The sequence below is a fragment of the Macrotis lagotis genome, chromosome 1 (assembly GCF_037893015.1).
Source record: "Macrotis lagotis isolate mMagLag1 chromosome 1, bilby.v1.9.chrom.fasta, whole genome shotgun sequence".
NCBI classification, from domain to species: domain Eukaryota; kingdom Metazoa; phylum Chordata; class Mammalia; order Peramelemorphia; family Peramelidae; genus Macrotis; species Macrotis lagotis.
In genome coordinates, this window is record NC_133658.1 from 342613813 (window position 1) to 342633370 (window position 19558).

General features: G+C 40.5%; 1 protein-coding gene and 1 long non-coding RNA gene across 3 annotated transcripts in view; both read left to right on the forward strand.

Moving 5' to 3' along the window:
* The window catches only part of LOC141505712 (uncharacterized), a 30065-nt gene extending 24408 nt beyond the window's left edge, over positions 1-5657 (forward strand). For both annotated transcript variants that reach the window (XR_012473676.1, XR_012473675.1), the window contains exon 6: positions 1151-5657. This is a non-coding gene — a long non-coding RNA (uncharacterized LOC141505712). The remainder of the gene's footprint in view (positions 1-1150) is intronic.
* Positions 5658-6011: 354 nt separating this feature from the next.
* The window catches only part of ANGPT4 (angiopoietin 4), a 73012-nt gene continuing 59465 nt past the window's right edge, over positions 6012-19558 (forward strand). The window contains exon 1 of the mRNA XM_074211793.1: positions 6012-6689. Within this exon, the coding sequence (XP_074067894.1) occupies positions 6390-6689 (300 nt within the window). The 5' untranslated portion in view covers positions 6012-6389. The remainder of the gene's footprint in view (positions 6690-19558) is intronic.

Genomic DNA, 19558 nt, shown 5'->3' on the forward strand with positions numbered 1-19558 from the left:
AGAACAAAAAGGAAAAACTAAGGTCAAATTTGGACTTAAATCTTCTTGACTCCAGACTATCCATTCTGCTACCTACCATATGTTAGCCCCCAAAAAGCTAGTACCACCTTAGCCTGCAATAATGAGCAGAGCATTCAGAATAAAGGATATAATAGTCCCTCTTTTCTCTGCCCTCATCATACTCTGTGTAAAGAATTGTGTTCTGAGCATCACATTTCTAGAAGGGCATTGACGAACTTATGAGTGTCTAGGGCATAGCTATCAAGATGGTAATGGGCTTGGAAATTGTGGCACATAAAGATTCTTTGAAGGAACAGGACTGGTTATCCAGAGAAGAGAAAGCAGCACTGAGTAGTGGAAAGAACACTACATTTTGTGTCAGAAGACCAGAGTTTTCAGTTTTTTATGCTTACTTCTACCCATATAACATTGAGTAAGACAAGCACTTTTGGATCTGTCTCCTCCTATGGAAAATGAAGGGATTGGGCTAGATCCTCTCTAAGCTTTCTCCTAACTCTAAAGACTATGCTCAAAGTCTTCAAAAATCTGAAGATCTGACCTGAAAAAAGTTGGCTAGGTGGTTCAGTGGATAGAGAACTAGGTCTAGAGTCAGGCAGAGCTAAGTTCAAATCCAGATTTAGATTCTTAGCTATGTGATCCCATGCAAGTCACTTACTCTTGTTTACCTCAGTTTCCCCATTTGTAAAAATGGATTGGAGAAGGAAATGGCAAACCATTCTATTATCTTTGTCAAGAACCCCCCCAAATGGGGTCACTGAGAGTCAGATATGATTGAACAACAACAACCTGGAAAAGGGGAATTAGACCTGATCTCCTTTTCCCTGGACTGCAGAACTAGAAGAAAAAGGACAAAAGTTGCAGAGAATCAGATTTTGGCTTCAAAAAAGGAAAAAAATAACACTAAGAACTCTTAGAAAGTAGAATGTGGAGTGGGGGGAGGGGAGAGAGTCATAGTTCCCCACCACAGAAAGTCTCTAATCAGAGGCTAGCTGATCACTTGTTAGGAATATTGTAAAGGGATTCTTCTTCAGGGAAGTTGTTCTAGGGGGCCTTCTAAGATCCCATCTAGCTCTGATTCTATGGGATGGTGTTTTATTTGTTTGTTTATTTTTTTTATCTCTTCCCATAGGGTTATGTCAGAAGTGGCTTCTCTTTTCTCTTCCCTTGTTGCTGGCAAAGCAAAGGCTGCAGCCAACCCCCAAGCATCCTGCCCAGGTCAAAACACCATCAAAGTTTGGGAAGCAAGAGGAAAGAAACAATACCAAACACCAGGATCAGCTCCCTCTCCGTGAAAACAAGCAGAGAGAAATTTCCGCTTCAGCCCAGCTGGCAGAGAGCAAGAGGCAGCCGGCCACCCAGAAGAGAATCTAGGCGTTGCCATTAACCTCCTCAGCACCTCCCTGAAGAGGCAGCTGAATGGTACAGTGGGTAGAGCACTGGACCTAAAGTCTGGAAGACATGAATTTGAATCCAAGGTCAAATAGTTCCTAGTTCACAGGATTGCAGTGATAACCAAATGAGATAATATTTGTAGGATTATTATCTCCTTTCCTCTAGTACCTGGGGTACTAGTCTTTGCTCTGCTGCTAACTTATTGTGGGACTTTGGACAAATTGTTGAGATGAAATGAGCCCTGGTTTTTCCATCTGGATGATAGAAATCCTAATATCCTATTTTTAATTCACAGAGATATCAGAATTCAAATGAGGCAAGCATGTAAAACTAGTCTAAAAAATATAACACATTACACAAATTTTAAATGCTATATGGTTTGTCATCACGTAACTGAAAGACACTAATTCCTGAACTAGACTAGAGTGTCCTAGGCTAGACTAAACTATAAACAGTATGGCTCAATGGAAAGAATCCTGGAGGGACAGAATAAGGGTCCAAATCTTGCCATTAGTCACTTAACTGACCCAGACCTCAGTTTCCTCATCTGTAAAATGAAGGAATGTCCTCTGAGAGTCTTTTCAGACCTAAATCTGTTTTCCTTTCTAAAGTCAACCATTGCATCCTGCTTAGGACCCCATTTGATGTCTCCTAGCCCTAAATACTATTTTTAGATAAAGACCTGGCTTTGGATGCTGGCCTGATCTTCTGGTATGACCTTGGACAAGTGACTTAATGTCTCAGGTCCCTAAATAATGCTCTAATACTCTAAGTTACAGAGAAGGTGCCTATAAGCAGAGGTAGAATTAATCATTTGAGAGATCCTTAGACTAATAAATACTTTGGCCTAGCTCCTATTCCCTATCCCTATAACAATTCTTCATATGTTCAGTCCCTAGGCCTTGCTTAGAACACTTTAGCTTTCGGGAGCAGCTAGGTGGCATAGTGGATAAAGCACCGGCCCTGGAGTCAGGAGTAGCTGGGTTCAAATCTGGTCTCAGACACTTAATAAATACCTAGCTGTGTGGCCTTGGGCAAGCCACTTAACCCTGTTTGCCTTGCAAAAACTTAAAAAAAAAACACTTTAGCTTCCCTTCCAAACCCATCCCATTCCCTAACTTCCTATTTCTGTTGAGGGCACTACCATTCTTCCCATCAGCCAGGTCCACAACTTGAGTCTCCTTCACTCTTCCCTTTCATCCATTCCTCCCATCCCCTTATCCAATGAGATGCCAAGTCTTGTCGATTCTACCTCATCAGTATCTCTCCTCTCTGATGCTTTCTCTTGACTCACACTACAACCACCTTCATCGAAACCCCATCACCTCTCACCTAGACTATTATATCTTCAAAATCATTCTCCCTAAAATGGAGAAAGGCAGCTAAATGGCCCAGAAATCTGGGGCTGGTGTTGCCCTTTGTGACCCAGGGCAAGTCACTTAACTTGTTTGCCTCCATTTCCTCAACTATAAAAAATAGAGATAATAAAAGCCCCTACCTCCCAGGGTTGTTGTGAGAATAAAAAGTGATAATGTTGAAAAAAACTGCTTAATAATTGTTTGCTTTCTTCTTTCCTTCCCCTGCATCCAGTCTCCCCTCTCTCTTTCTAGTCCATTATCCACAAACTGTCATAGTGATATTCTGACCATGTCATTCTTGTGTTCAAGAATCTTGAGTATTCCTTCCCTTCAAGATAAAGTGCAAATTATCCCCTTTATCATTTTAAGTCCTTCATAATCTGGCCTCAGACTATTTTTCCAGGATGACTGCATATTACTTTCTCTCACTCTAATCTCCTCTTTTATAACACCCCAACTACCATTCATGCCTTTAGACTAAATGATCACAAAATGTTCTGGTTTGAAGAGACCTCAGAAGCTATCTGATCTGACCCTGAAATAGACTGCCCCTTGCCCTCAAGCCTAAAATTCTTTCCCTTCTCACTTCTTTTGCGGATCATAGCCTGAGTCACCTCTCCTAGAGACCTAGCTCCCTCTACCCTCCAGTCCCCTTCAACTGTGTTTATTTTGTATATTCATCTCTGACCACTAAAGACCTTTGGTAATATTTAAGACAACACCGTCACTCAAATTCAATCCACTTGCAAGTCATGGTCTTCTCTGAGAATGAAAGATGAACAGAATCAACTCATTGCATTCCTCCAATTAGAACACAAATTCCATGAGTTCCTCAAGACCTTGTGAAGTGCTTGCCACATAGAAATAGATTAATAAATGTTTGTTAGTTGATTGTTTGATCATCCTTCAGAAAATCAAAAAATGATAGAATTCCAAAGACAGCAATAGAAGGTAGTATACTGCATAGAGTTCTGGGTTTGGAATAAGGAAGACCTGTGTTCAAAGACCTGTGTTCCTTGGGCCCTTATGATGAAACCCTAGGCAAGTCATTTAGGTAAGTTTGCTCCTTTGTAAAATAGAATTAATAATATTGAAGGAATTAATAATAGCCCCTATTTTCCAAGGGTTTTGTGAGGATAATAAGATGATAATTATAAAGAATTTCTCACAGTGTCTGGCAGATAGCACTATTTAAATATTGTTGTTTGCTGTTGTTGAGTTATTCAATCATGCCTGACTCTTCAGGATCCAATGGATCATAAAGTGCCAACATTGTCTATTGGCTTTTCTTGGCAAATATACTGAAGTGGTTAGCCATTTCCTTATCTGTGGATTAAGGAAAAATAGAGGTCAAAGTGAATTGCCCAGGATCAGCCAGTTTGTAAGTTTGAACCCGAATTTCTCTAGCCACTGAGCCACCCAACTGCCTCTTTATAAATATTAGCTATTATTATTTGTAAAGTGATGTACATAAGTAGGTTCTTAATAAATGCTCATTTCCTTTCTTCCTCTAAAGAACCTTGGAGATTATCTAATCCAACTCTCCCTCTCATTTGACAGATGAGAAAATTGTCTCTAAGAAAGATGTATAGTGATTCACTCAAAATCACACATATAGTAAACAAAAGAGCCACTGACCAAACCCAGGACTTTTGATGACAAGCCTCTGTCCACTAAATGCCACCTCCTCAGTATACAGCATTCTTTTTTTTCAAGACACTCTTTTGCAAGAACTGGAAATTGAGGGGATGCCCATAAAATGAGGAATGGCTGAAGAAATTGTATGAGTTACCCAGCTGTGATGTATGGAGTTCTGTTATTCTGTAGGAAATCATGAGGGATGGGACTTCAGAAAAACCTGGAAGGCTTTGCAGGAACTGATGCTGAGTGCATTGAGAAAAACCAGAAGAACATTTTATACATTAACAGCAACTTTGGGTGATGATCAATTATGATGGATTTGGTCATCTCAGCATTACAATAATCAAAGACAATTCTAAAGGAATTCACATCCAGAGAAGGAACTAAGACTCCTTAAAAATAGTGCTTACTATTTTCAATTTTTAAAATTTGTTTTCTATATTATATTTTTCCCCTCATGGTTTTTTCCATGGGGGAGAGAGGGAAAATAATGTGAAACTCAAAAACCTTAAAAAAAAAATAATTGTTGAAAACAAAGACATTCTTGTATTTGTTCCTTATCCAAAACACCTGTGAAGAAGACAGGACAGGGTTCAAAGTGTCTTTATTTGACAGTGAAGAAACTGAGGACTTGATGGGTGGTGAAGAACTTGATGACCAGAGTGGAGCAGTGAGATTCAGAGGATCACCCTGGAAGTCAACCTCAAACCTGTTCTGTTGCCCCCCCCCACCTCCATTTCTACTGTACCTCTTTGGCTCCTCATTTCAGTACCCCATCTCCTTAGCTGGGTGCACAAATGCTCTTTATGAAAGAAGATACTGTATTATGTATGACTAGCTTGGATGAGCCAAGGAAGCATCTTCTCCTCAAATGTCACTTTCCATAACCCTCCCCAGGTCCAGCTGGTCCTGATCATACAATGATTTCCTGGGTTGTGTCCATGGTGTGGGGAGAGTAGGGAAGGAAAAGCTAGGGATCTGACCTGGGGTTCAAGCCTCTTCTCTCTAAATTGTTTTCTCCCTACATAAGCACTATTAAAAAAAAAAACTCCTTCCCTCTCTTCCCTCCTCTCCCCCCCCCCCCATCTGCCCCAAATACTTTCCCTTGGGGTCATTCCAGTTCTGGGCCGATAGGTGGCCAGCCTGATTAATACTAAGCAAGAGAGGGTGAAGTTGATGATGGTGTGAGAGCCCCAGAGCGGTGGTGGTGGGAGGGAGAGGTTGTATGAGGAGGGGGGAGTGAGATTGGAGGAGAATGAGGGAGGGGAGCGGAGGGAGAGGGAGATTGTGTAGCGGAGGAGGGGGAGTAAGGCTGAAATTTGAGCTCTGTGCTCTGGGAGTGGAGTTGGGGGGAAGAAAAGAGAGAGATTTTGGGTTGGTGTGTTTGTGGGGTTTTTTTTTCCTTTCTGGGTTGCGGTGCTGAGTAAAAGGGGGCGGGGGGAGGGGGGAGTCTGCTAGACAGTTAAAAGGACTTCTAGGAGCCGAGGAGAGAGGAAGAGAGACTGCAGAGCAAAGGAGTGAGGGAGGAAGGAAGGGGAAGATGAGGAAAGAATAGAGGTGAAGGGAGGGTGGGGGGGAAGAGGGGGAGTGTGGGGAGAGAGGAAGCAGCTTCGGTATTTAGAGCGAATATAAATAGCCTAGCTGTGTGGTTCCCAACCACAGCCTCCCTGAACATCTCAGCGGGCAGGGTTCCTCGGCTGTCTGACAGTCTGTCTGTCCGGCACTCTGTCTGTCTGTCTGACACCCATCCTGACCAGGGACAGAGCAGAGCAGCCTGGCCAAGGGCAGGGGAGATCCATGAAAGGTTAACTGTACTAGCCCCTCACACATACATACTTCTACATACATAAATACATATCTACTCACACTTATCACACACACACACACACACACACACACACACACACAACAATTTCCCATAGATACATAAAGTACATCCACACACGTTCCAGCAGCTGGGAGGCCCCAAGCCAGACCATGCATACGGGTACTTTCATCCTAGTCCTAACCACTGTGGCCATGGTCAGCACCCAGCGGAGGAGGCCCGAGGGCAATGCTCATCGTCGATCTCACCGGGTCCAGCATGGGCAGTGCAGCTACACATTTGTCCTGCCGGAACCTGAGCCGTGCCCACCAGGGCCAGAGGCCTTTGGCAGCAGTGCCAACACCTTGCAGCGAGACTCCCCAGCAGAAGCACTTCAGGGGAATGACTGGTCAGTCCAGAGGGTGCAACAGTTAGAGCGGGTCCTGGAGAACAACACCCAGTGGCTGCTGAAGGTGAGTTGGTGGAGGACCTGGGGGAGGGCAGGGAAGGGTGAGCCTGCTTGGAGGAGGAGATGTTGGGGCTCCTCAAGACCATGAGGTTGAATTGGGTAGCCCTTGGAAATCTGGAGTCTCCTTCTACGGTCAATAACAGATAAGAAATCAGGCAAGAGCAAAGAGGAAAGAAATCTTCCATCCTCAAATGTCAGGGTTTTTAAAGTCATTTTGGAGCAGTGGAAAGAATTAGACCTGAGTTCAAGTCCCCACATTACTGCTTCCAAACTTTGCTCCTTTGGACAAATCCTTTACCCTCTTGGAGCTTCAGATGTCCAGTTTGCAAAAATCAGAATTTGAAATGAAGAGGGTAAACATGACTGCTCCTAGCAAGTATTTGGAGACCTATCTTGGAGCTCCATTTGCTAAATCCCAGAAAGTTGATATGGGAGCAATGGGTGGAAGGGCCAAAGAGGCAAATTTTATTTCACCCCAACTAACTAGATATGCTCAAAAGTGGATCTCAACACCAGGGAGGAAGAGTTGGGGAGGGGGGGTTGGGGGGGAGAAGAGAGTTTCTAAGGATTGGAGGACTTCCAGCAGAGGATCCAAGGCCTCTCCTCTGGAAATTCTTGCTCAGGTATGGGATGAACTAAACAGTATCTGATGTTCCTTCCAACTTTGAGACTCTGTGATCCAGGGCTTCAAGTTTCTGTGATTCTCAAATTAGCTAAAGATTCACACTGTACCAACTTCCCTTGATGGTGAAGAGAATGCTTTGTAAAGATGAAAGCTGTAGAAATGTGAGCTATTGTGGCCATTTCTACTATTAACACAGTACATTAGCACTGTCAGAAACCTTACAATGCATACTTTTACAGATGAGGCTACTGAGGACCAGCAGGAAAATGACTTGTCTAGGGTCACCTAAGGAAGAGGTGTCGTGTTTCCCAGTCTGGGACACTTTCTATTGCATCCTAATCAGATTGGATCATTTATAGGTTTATTTTTCTTTAATATAGTCCCTAAGGTATATTTACAAAGCACTCTCTTCACAACATCCCTGTGAGCTACAATAATTCTAGGATTATTAAACCCATTTTACAGATTTATAGCAATGAGATTTTCGTCATTCAGTTTTATTCAATAAACCTTTATTAAGCACCTGCTATGGAACAGACTCTGTTTTCAATGTTGAAGTACAGAGGGAGATCAGCTACTGGCCCTGCTGTAGCCAATAAACTGCCAGAACTTAGAGCCATGAAGACCTGGGTTCTGATCCTACATCTGGCCCTGGGCAAGACCCTTAACCTCTCTGAGCCTTAATTTCCTCATCTGTAAAATGGGGGAAGGAGAGGTGTTTAGACTAGATCACCTCTAAGGTCCCTTCCAGCTCCAAAGCTATGATCCCTATAATTCAGTTAGAGGAAGATTGAGTACATAAATAAAGACTACAAGGGAAAGGGAGATAAGTACAAAGAAAAGAGCCAAGAAATCTGCTCTGTGGAATTTGAGACAGGAAAGACTTTTGGGGATGGGGTAAGGAAGAAGGATGAGGGAAGAAAGAGGAAGTCACACATGAGTTTAGACTCAAAAGAATATGAAGGGGAAATACATGATTATAATAATTTATCCATAAAACAAGGCCCTGAGAGGAACAGTAGCATCACAAGATCTTGAACCCTAGTTCTGCCAATGGCAGTCCAGAATTTCTTCTGCCATATTCATTGTGATGACAGAACAATATCTTGCCTCTTCTACTTGTAGCTATGTGACCACTGATGAATCACCTCTCCTCTCTGCACCTCATTTTCTCATCATAAAATGAGGTTAACTCTTTGAGGTTCTGGTCCACAGAATTGTCATGAGGTTCAAATAAGATCCTTTACATGAAATGCCTTGAAGACTGTGCAGCTACTCCATAAATGCCACTATTCACCTATTCAAAGATTAGTTATTAAGTAGTGAACATATTCAGGAAGCAGTGTTTAGTAGCAAAGCAGTTAAAAAAGATAATCAAAGAAGTGGGCCATACCTTCACAAAACTTCCAATGTAACTAGAGGGCATTGGACACAAATGCAAATATACAAGATTGTACAGTGACTGTGACAAAAAATATAATGAGAGTTTCAAAGAGACCTTTAGAATGAAAAGATAATTTCTGATGTATTAAAGAGTGAATGAAATGAAAAGACTTCAAAAAGCAGAGTGAAGGTGAGAAGGGAAAAGGGGGTAGAAAGAGACATTCTAAGTATAAGAAACCAACTGAGCTAAGAAGAGAAGGTGGGAAAGTGAGGACATATGACTAAGATAAAGCAGGAAAGGTAATCTCAGCATCTCAGCATTTGAAGGTACTTTAGAAGTCATCTGGTCCAACTGACATCTACAGCATCCCCAGAGTGGCCTTTTCTTGAAGACCTCCAATGAGGGGGAGCTTACTACATTATTCAACAACCTGTACCACTTTTGGAGAATTCTAATTTCACATGACCCCTACTTCACATCCTCAAAGACTTCTCCCATATGCCTTCTACCTCCACCAAACATTCTCTTCCCCAGGTTAAACATGCTCTGTTATTTTAGTCATTCCTCATATAATAGGATCCCAAGATACTTTCCATTCTGGTGAATGTCCTCCTGTGGATATTTATCAGTCTCATTCTTAAACTGTAGAAGTCAGAACTAAACAAAAATGGGCTTATCACAGCACTACCTTATTTTCAACAATATTAATTTCTTAATGTATCCCAAGATCTCATTTTTGTTTTCTATATTGCACTATTGACTTATACTGAGCTTACAATTTACTAAGACACTGCCCCCCAGATCTTTTTCATATAAACCTCTATCTCACTATGCTTTTCCCATCTTGTGCTTATGAAGTTAACGCTATTACATTTCCCACGGTGCCTTCTCTCCTCAAAACTCTGACACCACCCTTTCTCCCCTTCTCAATGAGTACCCCCAATTTATTTTCTGGCCAGCAATACAGTGAGTATTATCTTCACCTCCTAGAGACCCTCTTAGAACTTGAAAGAAAAAACAAAAAGAACTTTATTCACTGATTTTTTTTTAATCATCCATTTCAAGTGAGACATAAAGCAGAGATATGTAGGTTATCCAAAAGTGTTTGCCCTTTCTATGGAGAAGATCTGGAATAAGGCCATAATCAAAGAAAGATTCCCTGTGGATTATAGGATCCTCCAGATGTTTTTGTTTAAGGATGATATATTGATTTCAGCAGAAACTTTGTTAGAATATTGCAGAGCCTCCTAAATGAGACATAATCAACCAAAAGAATATGGCCTAAATAGCCAAATAGGAAAAACAAAGTGGATGAAGATGTCAAAGTTATGATAGCAATTAAGTAAATAACCTGTAGAGATTATTCATAGATGTTTTATGTAGATCTTATACAAATATACATATTCTATATTAAATATAAACAGAATGTCCTAAAAGACTTAATGTAAGGGGCGGCTAGGTGGCGCAGTGGATACAACACTGGCCTTGGAGTCAGGAGTACCTGAGTTCAAATCCGGCCTCAGACACTTAATAATTACCTAGCCATGTGGCCTTGGGCAAGCCACTTAACCCCGTTGCCTTGCAAAAAGAAAAAACTAAAAAAAAAAGACTTAATGTAATTTTTTATTGAAAACTAAACTAAGATTTTGAGGACACCTTGTATAATATTATGTGTGTATGTGTGTGTGTATATATGTATATTCATATATTCACACGCATAAACATATTTCTATATCACAGAGAGAAACACTTCAATGAACAATTAGTTGGATCTAGAATTGAATATGAGTAGAAACCAGGCTAGACTGCCTCTGGGAAATTGCAGAAATTTTAATTACCCTAAGCTTCTCCCCAAAACAAAGGTCCATCTTTAGAATAACATTATTCTTTTAGTGTTGTTCTATGGCTACAATTAAAGGAGCACTACCATCTTCAAACAATTAAAGCTGTGGTTGACCCACAGAACAATGGAGAAACAAATGAGGTATGTGAGTAGGCTGCAACACATTATAAATGAAGAATTATGAAAGAGAAGCAATATAGAGAGTATCATCAGGGAATGTAGGAGATGGGTTCATCAGTGGACACTCCTATTCCTAGTTCAGTTTTCCACAATCTACCTACTCCATTGGCATATTAGCCATGTCATGAGAAAGTGAGGAAGACAGTCAATATATGATATGGACCTTGCAGGGAAGGGACCGATGAAAGAAGTACTCAGGATGGATAGGCATAAACAGAGTGTTATCTGAAAACAGGGACAGCTTTTGCTTTGCTTTGCATCACCACCACATAGTAGCATACCTGGAGCATAGGTTCAACTGTTTCAATGCTGTCTGACTCTTCATGACCCCATTTGGAGTTTTCTTGGCAAAGATATTGGAGTGGTTTGTCATTTCCTTCTCCAGCTCATTTTATAGATGAGGAAACTGAGGCAAACAGGGTTAAGTGACTTATCCAGAGTCAGACAGCTAGTAAGTATCTGAGGCCAGAGTTGAACTCAAGAAGATGAGTCTTCCTGACTAAAGGGTTAGTATTCTATCCACTATACTATCTAGCTGCCCCCAGATCATGGTAGGTACTTGATTAGTGTTTGTTGACAGAATAACTAAAGGAAATACCTATATTAGTGAGGTCACTAGATATTTTGAGTAATATTAGGTCTATCACATTCAAGACTGAGAATTTATTATTTCAATATTTTACTCAATGGTATAAAAATCTAAGGGGGTAAATTAGGCAGCAATAATGGGTGTATCATGTCAGGCCTTGAGTCAGAAAGATTCATCTTTCTGAGTTCAATCTGGCCTTACATGCTTACTAGTTGTGTGACCCTAAGCAAGCCACCTGTTTGCTTTAGTTTCCTCATCTATAAAATAGACTGAAGAAGGAAATGGCAAACTACTCCAGTATCTTTGCCAAGAAAACCCCAAATGGGGTCAAGGAAGAGTCTGACCCAAGTAAAACAACTGAAGAACAACAACACAGAAATCCAATCTGCTTTGACATTTTAACCAGCTATTTATATTCTAAATCTGCCTTTATCTTCTAAAATATTTGCTTTCAATAAGCTGAAGTGATGAAAAATGCTTCCTATGGACCTTATCTTCAGTTCCTTGCTCAGTGCTACATAATCCTTAGCAATGCTTTCTGGATTCCTTCTAACAGTATCATTTGTCCTGCTGTGAATAGTGAGGAGTCAGGTGATCTCATGAGTCATTAATTGTTAATATTAGGTAGTAAGACACTTGATGGTTAAGGATCCAAATGTCTGACATTTAAATTTGAATTTTACTCAGAAGGCAAGAGGGAGTCACTGATGATTTTTTTATTATTAAAGCAAAAGGGACCCAGCCAGAACTATGTAGGCAAAAGTAAAATGATTCTGGCAGAGCATGAAGTCTGGTTTGGAAGGTGAGCTGGTTTGGATGCTGAGTGGAAGTGGGAGGGAACTTTTTAAGATGTTACTGTCCTGGTAGATAGTAAGACCTATAATAAGGGCAGGTGAGAAAAGCTATGGTAATAGAATCAGAGGGAATGAGGAAGCATTTTGGATGTGAGAGGTAAGAAAGTGAACGGTCAAAGGTATTCTCAAAGTTACAAACATGGGACTGTATGTTATTGGTAGTAGCATTAACAGAATCATAAATGACAAATGGGGAAAGTATCTTATATGCCATAATTAATACATTTTGTTGAAGTAAATTGAATTTGTTGAATGATGTTGTCTTTTAGCCATTTTCCTAAAGAAAATAGTGTAGAAAAAGAATTGAACCTGGAGTCACAGGACCTAAATTAGAATCCTGACTTTACTATTTACTTATGTGACCCATTAATCTCCCAGGACCTCAGTTTTCTCAAATGTAAAATGAGGCAGTTTGACAAAATGACCTCTAAAGTCTCTTTCAGCTCCATGTTTATGATATTTTGACTTCAAGACTATTGAAGAGCCTAGCTAAACCCTCTGAAATCTTTCTGAGTTGGGGGAGGAGAGCAGTGAATGCAGCTTTGGCTCTTATTTGGGGTGGTGAGAATTAGTACCCCCATATTTCAATAGATGTTTTCTTACTGATATGGGTACTGCTTTTCATAATATTGATTCCCTCCTCTTCTCCCAGATACTTTCTTGTCTCTGCTTTTAAAAAACTTTCTTTTATTATTATATATTCTTTTATTATGCAAATCTATTATGAAGAATTTGCTATTTCTTTTAAATATATAATAAAATGATCATGTAACTTTTCCCCCTTTTGTTCCCTTCTCCCATTCTAGAGATGGTTATCATTAGACACAAATAGTCATATCTAAGTAAAATCATTTTATTTATATTTCTATTTATCATTTCTATTTATCACTTCTTTCTTTGGATGCAGATAGCATCTTTCTTCATAGGTCCTTTGAAGTTGAAATGAGTTTTGAAGGTTTTTGTAATACTATTTGCCTTTAAATCTCCTGTATTTGGCTGACTGTTCTTTCTCTATATCCTCTGAATTTTCTTCTCCTTAGTGTCCCTCAAGGCTCTAATCTGGGCCATCATGTCTTTTCCTTCATACTATCTTTCTTGAAGATCTTATCATCTCTCCTGGGTTCAGCCATCATCTCTATGCATATGATTCCCAGATGTACACACACACACAATCCTAGCCTATTTCCTAAACTTCAGGCCCATAACACAAACTGCCTATTATACATTTCATAATAGATTCTCTATGTTTAATGCCATATCCCAAGTTGCAACCCAATCTGGTCTTTTTCATAAAGCTGCTAATGTACCATACCTTAATGGGTTTAACCCTCTCCTTTCCCCCTTCAACATCACCAACATACACACAAACACACACATACACACACACACACACACACACACACACACACACATGCACACACATTCTCTCTCTCTCTCTCTCTCTCTCTCTCTCTCTCTCTCTCTCTCTCTCCCCTCTCTCTGTTTCTGTCTCTGTCTTTTTCTCTATCTCCATCTCTGTCTTTCTGTCAGTCTGTCTGTCTATCTCTCTTAAACTCCAATGGTTCCTTAAATCTCTCTGTTAAACGTTCAGAGCTCTTCAGCATTTGACTCCTCCTACCTTTCTACTCTTCTTTTGTAGTATTCCCCCTTCATACCTTCTACAATGTAGCCAGTATAACCTAACTACCCTTTCTCATACATACAATGCTCCATCTCTCTGTGACTTTGCAACAATTACCCCCCACATACCTAGAAATGTTTCCCTCTTCTTTTAGTTAGAATCCATATTTAGAACCAAAGATTCTATTTTGTATGTGTCATATAATGTTGCTGATTCAGTCTTGTCCAATTCTTTGTGACCCCATGAATCATTTTATGCCAGGTCTTTCTGTCTTCTTCTATCCAAAGTCTGCCCAAGCTCATGTTCTTAGAGTTATTTGTAACTCTTCCCCAGTAATATGTTAGATACCTTCCAACCTGCAGGGTTTATCTTCCAATGTCATTATCCATGGGGTCTTCTTGGCAAAGATACTTAAGGAGTTTACCATTTCCTTCTCTGATGGATCAATCATCTTTTGTCAAAAGTCTCCACTATGATTTGTCCATTGAGGTAACCCAGCATGGCCTAGCTCATGGTTTCATTGAACTATGCAAGAGAAGGAAAAGCTCAAAAATAGAAGTTAAGATTCTACTTCAGCCACCCCTACAGTACTTGCTCTCTAGAGCTAACAATTAGATAACACTTTCAGATTTACAAATATCTCCTTTTATTCTCGCAACAACCTTGGGAGGTAAGCATTATTAGTATTCCAGGTTTTTGATTATGAGAAAGAGATTAAGAGACTTTCCCAGGGTCAGTTAGGTAATATATGAGGTCAAATTTGAACTCAGATCTTCATTCACTATCCACTGTACTACCCAGATGCCTTGAAAAGTCTATCTCTTTTTTTGGTCATAATCTTTCTGATAATGTTCTTTCTGCCCCTTTGCCTGTACAACTGTGCCCTGGTACCATTTTGTAGTGTTTCTTGTCACTCACCACACACACTCTGCCCTTTGGATAACCCACAGTTTGAATCCTTTGGAGACTGTGGTACTCTATGACTTGCAGCCTTGTAGCATCCCTGGAAGAATGTTGATGTCATAAAGATGGTCTTTTGTTTCAAGGAGAAGCTTGGACTCATTAACACCATTTCCCAAAAACAGTTGAGCCTGCTCTTCTTACAGAATCACAGAATTGGAGAGTTGGAAGGGACTTTAGCAGCCATCTAGTCTGACTCATATATAATTATATTTATTAAATCTTATTTAGTTCCAGGCCTAGTTTGTTTTCCATCTACTTTGTCCAAAATTTGTACACTGATAGACCAACTCTCTGGTTTGCCAATCTAGCTTCATATTCTAATGTGGTTCCCAAGACTCTTTAATATAGCTCTCTATTCACTGCTACCAAGGCCCATACTACTGGTCAAATAACCATCAATTCAAATCCATAATCCATGAACCAACATCAACAAATCTTTTCTCAAATCTAACCAGATAGCCATAAATTCAAAGAAAATACATTAATGGAACAATAACTAGATAAAAACAATCAGCTAGTTGAGTGGGTACAAGCCTCATATCCAATACCAGAAAACTACTGTAGCCATAGGTACTATGCCAAGAGCACTAACTAGTCTTGGCTTCCAGACTCCATGCTGTCTCCCAAACATAGTGGGAGGAAGATTCATCAGTCACTCCCAGAAAGCTATTAGGGACAGTCCACAGCTCTATATGGAACTATTGGCTTCTCTGCATGGAAACCAGACAATGAGTGAAACCCCACCAGCCTTTAGCTGCCTCTCAGTATGGTGGCCATAAACATTCTTGGTTTCAGCTAACACAGCTACTGTTTTCTTTCTGACTCTAACTTTCATTCTTACCTAGTGTCTTGTCCTTCATAAGACTTTCTGCCCAGTCTCTTAGCACCACATATATTTAACATTTCTAAAAGGGAGGAAATGCTTAGAAATAGAAGTTAGAATTCTCTCCCTTTTAATTTGGACCAAGGAGGACCCTGAACATCATTCAATCAACATGCAATTTTAAAGTACTTAATAGATTCAAGACACCAGGCTAAGCCATGGGGATATGAAGAAAGACTTCCCCAAAAAGGAAAAAAGCCAGTCCTTCAAGGAGCTTCCATTCTAAGACACATAGAAATAACAAGGTACATACGAGATAGATCCAGGGGAGATGGAAGAGATTTTGAAGGGATGAGGGAAGAAGGTATCTGAAGCTGGGAGGTTAGGAAAGGTATACCAGAATAGGTAGGATTTGAACAGTCTTAGAAGGTAGCCAAGGAAACTAAAAGGCTTAATTTGAGTTGAAGGGATTAAAGAATTCCAGGCACTGGAGTTCTGCCAGCACTAGTCAAAAGGCCCCTTTGGTGCCACCTTGGGGTGGTGTTTTAAAGGAAAGGATGGCACCAAGAAAGAACCCAGATCTGCTGAGTGAGCACTTAAACTTTTTCAAAGACTAACTTACCAGAACACATACATGGTTTGCATTAACATGGATTGTGAAGGATAGGGCAGGAAAGTCCCAAAAGACTGACTTTAGAGCATCCACTCTTAAAGGGTCTGCCTGCCCGGGGCACCACAGGCAGTGTGGCCCAAGTCCAGGATCCCTGCTTGCTAAGATCCTACAAATGAGGATATCTTGGGAGACTAGGGGCAGTTAGGTGACAGAGGGGACAGTGTGCCATGCCTGGAGTCAGGCAAACCTGGCTTCAAATCCAGCCTCAGATTATTAGCTACAAGACCCTGGGCAAGTCATTTAATTCTGTTTGCCTCAATTCCTTCATCTGAAAAAATGAACTGAAAAAAGAAATGGCAAACCACTCCAGTATCTTGGCAAAGAAAACTTCAATAGTGTCATGAAGAGTTGTACATGACTGAAATGAATGAACATCAATAACATAGAGAAAATTCTTTCCCAGGGTAGAAGATTAGATTAGACCCAAGATGTCAAACTCATGGCCCAACAGGCAGAACCAGATTAAAATATAATTGGGAAATGTTAAATAAAAATACAGTACAACATAGATAATGTTAATTTAAAATTTTCTAAGTCAATATGAGGCAGGAATCTGTTTCTATTTGAGTTTGACCCATGTTCCCTTCCAACTCCAATATTCTAAGATGCTATGGGTCCCAAGTCTTCCTAGAGTCCTGGTCCTATTCCTATCAACTCTGATAATCAAATCTACCTCCAAATGTGGTTTCATTCATCTTGAAGCTAGGGGAATAAGGTAGAGGGATTTAAAACTAAAAGGAATCTTAGAGATTAACTTGTCTAAATCCTTCATTTTACTAATGAGGAAACCAAGGACCAGAGGGTGACTTCCCCAGACCCACAGAGCTGACAAATAGAAGAGCTTAGATTGGAAACCAGGTGTCTGCCTTCAAATTCTGGGTCTCCCACTTGACTGGGTGTCTCTTCCATATTTAAAACTCAGATCACTTTCCATTCTATTCCACTGCATATGTCTTCTATTCCATTTTCCCCTTGGCTAAACATCATCAGCTTCTTGCTTCTTCAACCAACTCTCAACTTCCCAACAAGGAATCCTAAGGTAAAACTTCAAGTCAAATCCAGGTTTCTTGATCTCAAGTCTGAAGTTCTTTCCATGGGATCATGCTACCTCCCAATGCATTGCCCCCCAGTCTAATGGGGAGACAATCTATTAACAAGAATATACAGGATAGATGGGAGGTATCTCAGAGGGAAACACTTACATTAAGGGTGACCTGAAAAGAGTTCTTTTTTTTTTAGGTTTTTGCAAGGCAAACAGGGTTAAGTGGCTTGCCCAAGGCCACACAGCTAGGTAATTATTAAGTGTCTGAGGCTGGATTTGAACCCAGGTACTCCTGACTCCAGGGCTGGTGCTTTATCTACTACACCACCTAGCCGCCCCCTGAAAAAGAGTTCTTGCAGAAGGTGAGATTTGTAACTCACACTTTAAGGAATCCAGGGAAAAACCAAATCTACCAATATATGAAAAAAAATCTGACATGTAGTACTACATTAAGGTGCCTTAATAAGTATATTTAATAATACTCATTCATCATGACATTAGAGCTTTAAAGAACCTTAGATATTGTCCAACTACCCCTACTTCTCATTACAGATAAGGAAACTGAGAGACAGAATGGGAAGGAGGGGCTTGCCCAGAATTACACAGGAAGAAAGGGATAGGAGCAGAATTTAAGCCTAATTCTTCTAACTTCAATTTTTTTCCCCAAACACCATGAAAAAAGAGACTTTCTCAAACACCTCAAGTCCTACCCACTTCACTGGGTCTGTTGCCATCAGAGTATTTGGAGGAAAGATGAGGGAGATAGGGGTGAAGTTAGGTCATTTGGGGGGATTCATCTGAGGCCTGGGGTAACCTAAGACTTTGTGAGTTAGTGGAAGTTCCCAGCCAGTCCCCAGCTCCATGGCAGCATCCTTCCTACATTGCATTTGGAAAATGAAGAGCTTCAGGGCAAGGCATAGGGGCCACTTTATTTTTAGCATAATTCATAGCAGATTCTGTTGAATATTTTATCCTTTAGCCCCTATACCCCCCCCCAGCCCCCTACTCTGTTTGCAGCCTTGAATGCTTTAGCAAGGACAGCCAAATTTGGGGATGACATTTTAATGGCCCCATTCTCATTCTACTAAAATTTTGAGAGATCCCCTTGGGAAACCAGTGCTTTCTGTACAGAGCTGGAGGCCAAGAACTGGCCCAATTCCAGTACTGTGATTAGTCGCCTTCAAGATCAGGAGTAAAATCATAACTCCACTGAAGATCACCCTTCCTCCCTCTGGGACATGAGATCCTCTCCTGGAGAAATCTTAATTGGAGGCAATTCTCAACTCACATTTTAATTCTTCCCTGTTCCTGGGCCAGGATACTCCCACATCAGTAGACAGTGTAGAAAGGTAGAGAGAGCCAGGGGCTTAAGGTCAGAATGCCTCCCTTTTGGTCCTGGATCTACAATGGACCTGCTGTAGGACCTTTACCAAATCACTTCTTTCTCTGGGTCTCAGATTCTTCATCTGCAAAATGAAGGGGTTAGACCAGATCCTTTCTAAGATTATCTCTCCAAGCTCCAACATTCTAACAATATGAGAACAGTCCAATGGCTATTCTTTGAATGGAAGTGCTAGTGGCTGAAGATCACATACAAAAGGATTCCATGAACCTGAGTGTGGATCTTTGTCTTATAGTTCTGAATTTAAATGACACTATGAGAACTTTTAGGACTTCAAACATGTAGAAACAATGGAATCTGGCATCTAGTTAACCAGGATGATTAGCTAAAAGAAGACAGAATGAGTTCCTACTGCACCACTTCTAATTATCCTGATCTCACCCCCATTTCCTTAGCAGTTGCCTTGAGATAAGAGTCCTGAGGGCAGAACCAAGATGGTAGAGTAAAGACAGAGTTAGTGTCCTGAGATCTCAGTCTCCCTGATTCAGAATAGCATCTCAACTAACTCCCCTTTTTTTCACTTGAGGGTATATCTCTTCTTTCTGGTAGTCCTGATTATTTAATTTTTCTTCCCATTCCTGCCTTACTCTAGGCCAAAAAAAAAAAATACTAGTTACTGTTCTGGCCTGAGCAAATAATAATTAATATTTATAAAGGTCTTAAAGTTTACAAAATGATTTTAATATGTTATCTCCTTTGATCCTCAGAGCAATCCTGAGAGGCACATGCTATCATTATTATTATTATTCCCATTTTGCAGATAAGGAAACTAAAGCTAAGAAACTAAAGCCCAGGATAGCTATTAAGTATCTGGTGCAAGAAAAGAACTCAGATCTTCCAAACTACAAATGCAACATTGTGCTAAATACCATAA